This window comes from Merops nubicus, unplaced genomic scaffold (assembly GCF_000691845.1).
Source record: "Merops nubicus isolate BGI_N331 unplaced genomic scaffold, ASM69184v1 scaffold50688, whole genome shotgun sequence".
In the NCBI taxonomy this organism is placed as follows: Eukaryota; Metazoa; Chordata; class Aves; order Coraciiformes; family Meropidae; genus Merops; species Merops nubicus.
Window position 1 is genome coordinate 1,646 of NW_008627490.1, and position 4,123 is coordinate 5,768.

At 37.6% G+C, this 4,123-nt stretch overlaps 1 protein-coding gene across 1 annotated transcript in view; it reads left to right on the forward strand.

Moving 5' to 3' along the window:
* Positions 1 to 1,939: 1,939 nt before the first annotated feature.
* The window catches only part of RPS6KA5 (ribosomal protein S6 kinase, 90kDa, polypeptide 5), a 17,663-nt gene continuing 15,479 nt past the window's right edge, over positions 1,940 to 4,123 (forward strand). Inside the window, exons 1-2 of the mRNA XM_008946302.1 lie at positions 1,940 to 2,086; positions 3,527 to 3,688. Coding sequence (XP_008944550.1) covers positions 1,973 to 2,086; positions 3,527 to 3,688 — 276 coding nt within the window. The 5' untranslated portion in view covers positions 1,940 to 1,972. The remainder of the gene's footprint in view (positions 2,087 to 3,526; positions 3,689 to 4,123) is intronic.

The following is a 4,123-nucleotide window of genomic DNA, read 5'->3' on the forward strand; positions in this document are numbered from 1 at the left end:
GCATATTGAATTTGGGTTTTGGCCTTCCACACTGACAGGACAAGATTATTAAGGGAACTATCTGTTTGCATCTCTTTTTTTCAGTAATACAAGAAGTTACATATTTCAAGATTAAAAGTTCCCTATGGGATAGCTGACTCTAAGGATGTCATGCAGTACATTTAAACAAAAAGTAGAAATGTCCTGCAGTGATCAGCTCTATCAGAGACATAAAACAACTGAGATTTTTAGTGGTGCCACAACCTCATATAATGTCAGCCTCATAGTCTCTCATAGCTCCAGAAGCTTTCAGTCTGTGTTTAGTGGAAGCACTCTAAACCTTAATGCATTATGCTTCCTGAAGTTACCACAGTGAGTGTGCATACAGATGCATAGACACCAAGTTGAATATGTGCCAGCAATGTGCCTTTGTGGGAAAGGCAGCAAATGGTACCGTGAGCTGCATTAGACAACATGTCAGCAGGTTGAAGGTGGTGATTGCTTCTCTCTACTGAGCAGTGGTGAGGTCACAGCTGAAGTTCTGGGCCTAGCTCTGGTGTCCCCAGTACAAGAGAGATGTGGACATACTGGACAGAGCCCAAAGATGGTTAAGGGAGTGGAACAGATGAGGAAAGCCTGAGAGCTGGGACTGTTCCACCTGGAGAAGGGAGGGCTCAGGGGATCTCATCAATGTCTATAAATGCCAGCAGGGAGGGTGCAAAGAAGGGAGAGCCAGGCTCTTTTTCAGTGGTGCCCAGTGATGGGACCAGAGGCAATGGGGCACAACCTGAAACACAGGAGGTCCCCTCTGAACATGAGGAAACATCACTTTTTTTCCTGTGAGGGTGGCTGAGCACTGGCACATGTTGCCCAAGGAGATGGTGGAGTATCTCTCCTTGGAGATATTCACAAGGCATCTGGACATAGTCATGAGCAACCTGCTGTAGGTGACCCTGTTTGAGTAGGGAGGTTGCTTCCAACTTCAACTGTTTTGTGACCCTGTATGGTAAAGGATTTTGTTTGTGTGTCTTCTTACGCCTGTTCATGTCTTTGATACGTGCTGTCTGTGTGTCCATTCTCAATTTTCCTTCAGAGTCCTTAGCTTCAGTGTCTACATTTGGAACAACTGAATGAAAACTTGCCTTCCTCTTTATATAAAAGCTGTGGGGGCTACACATATAAAAGATGGGTATTGAGATGTGATTCTACTTAAGCTTCCAAGATTTTGAACTTCTACTATTTTTTTTTGATGGCCTCTACTTATTGTATTGAGAGAGGCAGTGAGGTCCCCATCTGTTTTCCCTTTGCTGTTTTTTGTTTTGTGGGGGAATACTATACCCAGTCCCTCTAAGTGCCCTTTCCACTATACTGGATAGTCGTAGGGTTTTTTGTAGATCTTCATATGAAACACATTCTGTATTTCTGATTAATCTTGTAACTCTTCTCTGAAAATTTTCCAGTTATAGTACCTCCTTTTGAGAGTAGGGCATGAGCAGTGCACACAGCATAGAAGGTGCAGGCAAACCTCAAATGGCTCAACTATGTGGGTTTTTTTTTATTTTTATTTCATAATAATTTTTAACATTGGAATTTGCTTTGGTTATTTGACTGCCGTTAGGCATCAAACTGATGTCTTTGTGGAGTTTTCTGTTGTAACTATGAGATTTCTTTTGAATAGCAATAGTAAGCTCAGTATGTATGAAATGAGGGTTGTTCTTCTCTTGTGGATTAAGTTACATAACTTATCTCCTGCAGATGTTGTGCTTCATTTCCACATTTCCTCCAGCCTTCCTTGATTTTTTTTTTTAAAAAGTTGGTTTCATGTTTGCCATTCTTCTGTCTTTGACTACAGTGGAAGTTTAAATCAAATGTTAAATGCTGCCATTACTACGGTAACTCTGATTTAGCACTCAACACATGAAGTAATTTTAGATAATTATTTTGTTTGTTTTGCAGGAGAATATTAAAAAGTGAACCACCTTATCCACAAGAAATGAGTGCACTGTCTAAGGATATAATTCAGCGTCTTTTGATGAAAGACCCCAAGAAGAGGCTAGGTTGTGGTCCTACTGATGCCGATGAAATCAAACAGCATCCCTTTTTTCAGGTAAAACAAACAACAAGACTCCCCAGACACCACTTAATCTGTGCTAGTGCCTTTGAAAGCCAAGTCTAAAGAAATTTTGTTGTTCTGGTAACAGAATCGCTTTCAGGCATGGTAATCACATGAATAATTGCACTGAAGTTAGTGAGAATATCCATGTGCTTATGTATATGGATTTCCTCCATACTCTAAGAAGGGCATGGTAGATTTTTCATATATTCTGTCTGTTTCTGACGGTTGCTTGAAGCAGCCGAAAGACACATACTTAAGCCAGAGGGTTTAATGGAAGACAGTTAAATTGTATGTTGTGTATTGGGGGTTATTTTAAAGAAAGTTTGCCATTAACATTTTGAGTAAATTTTGAAAATTGATAAAATTCATAGTTAGTAATAAATGCCTCTTTGGTATTCTCTTTTGCCTAATTGAATCTTTAGTCTTTTTTAGTAGATTTTAACTCTGTGCAGATTTCACTGTATTAACATTTGGTTTCAAACAATGACAAAGATTGGATTTGCATACAACATCTGTACTGTTCCATCCATTGAAGTTAAAATTGTTTGAGTGCTTTTTTTGAAAAAACGAAGTATGTATTTCTGATGCTTCTGAAGTTAGATGTATTTCTAATTAGTATAAATTTTGTAGTATTTGAGTTGTTAGTATAAATTGAACCTTTCAAAAAAAGTATTTTCAGTGTAACGATCATAGCATTCAACGTGGGCAATATCTTGGCTTTTTACCCTCTGATTTCCTCTCATTCCTTCTGCATTGTCTTCCTTTTATAAGAGAGTCTGAAAAAGTGAAGTTAAACTTCTTTTATTCACTGTTTGTTTTGGAAGATAATTTTTTTTGCTCATATAACAGTTTCTAATCTTGACTTCATTTCATTGCCACTCCTTTACAGTGACAGGGCCATTTTCTCGTAACTACTATATCTGTGCTTCCTACTTCTAGCCATAAACTTAAGAAAGAATCCAGAGGCACTATGCTTTCTCTGGAAGATGAGATGAGTAACTAAGCATGGAAATTGTCAATGAAAAAGTAAAAGACACTGCATGAAAGTGCTATGGCTTACCAAAATATAAAGGCTGTTTCTTCTGAAATAGAGCAAGTAATTTAAGGGCTGTCATGCTAATTGTTTGGCTTATCTCCACTGTTTACATTTCTTTGTGGTTTTTTTTTGTTTTTTTTTTTTTTTTTTTTTTTTTTTTTTTTTTGTTTTTTTTTTTTTTGTTAAGCTGGATTCTGTCTGCTTACAACCAAGTATGATACTTCTTGCATCCACCTAAGCAAATTAGTAGGGTAGAATTTGAATGTTTTACATATGCGTGTGTAAAACAGCAAATGAAGTGAGGACGGTTTGTTTCTGGACAAGTCTTTCTTTCCAGTATCTGTTTCTGTTAAATTTTCATTTGATTAAAACTTATTTTCCTGGTTTTTGTTTAGAATATGAATTGGGATGATTTAGCTGCCAAAAAAGTAGCAGCTCCATTTAAACCTGTAATCAGAGATGAGTTGGATGTCAGTAATTTTGCAGAAGAGTTTACAGAAATGGATCCGACATATTCTCCTGCAGCAACCCCTCAGACTTCAGAAAGAATATTTCAGGTATTTTAAGAATTCACATTAATCTTTTTAAAAAATAATTTATTGAACAATTCCAAGTGTCTAGTTAGCTTTTTTTTCCCCCCCTGCCTTCTAAGTTATTGGGAATTAAATATGTAATTTCCAATCCCAGTTCCCAGGGTCATTTGTTCAGCAATTGCAAAATAAGAAAGGTGGGAACAGTCCTACTGGAAACATAAAATTGCATATGTGTCTGTTCCCAACTGAATGTCCTACCTGATGGACTAAAGTCTGTCTGTCCTCGTGATTCTTCACACCTTATGAGTCGTCATCCTGATTTCATCAACTTGGTCAGCTAGCTTTGAAAACAGCATTGTAGTTTGTCCATGTCCACATAATGGCCTACTTGAGATATTCCTTTGGGAGTGGGAGCTAACTGCTAGAGTTAAAAGTAGGTCTTCCACTTTCTGCAGGAAT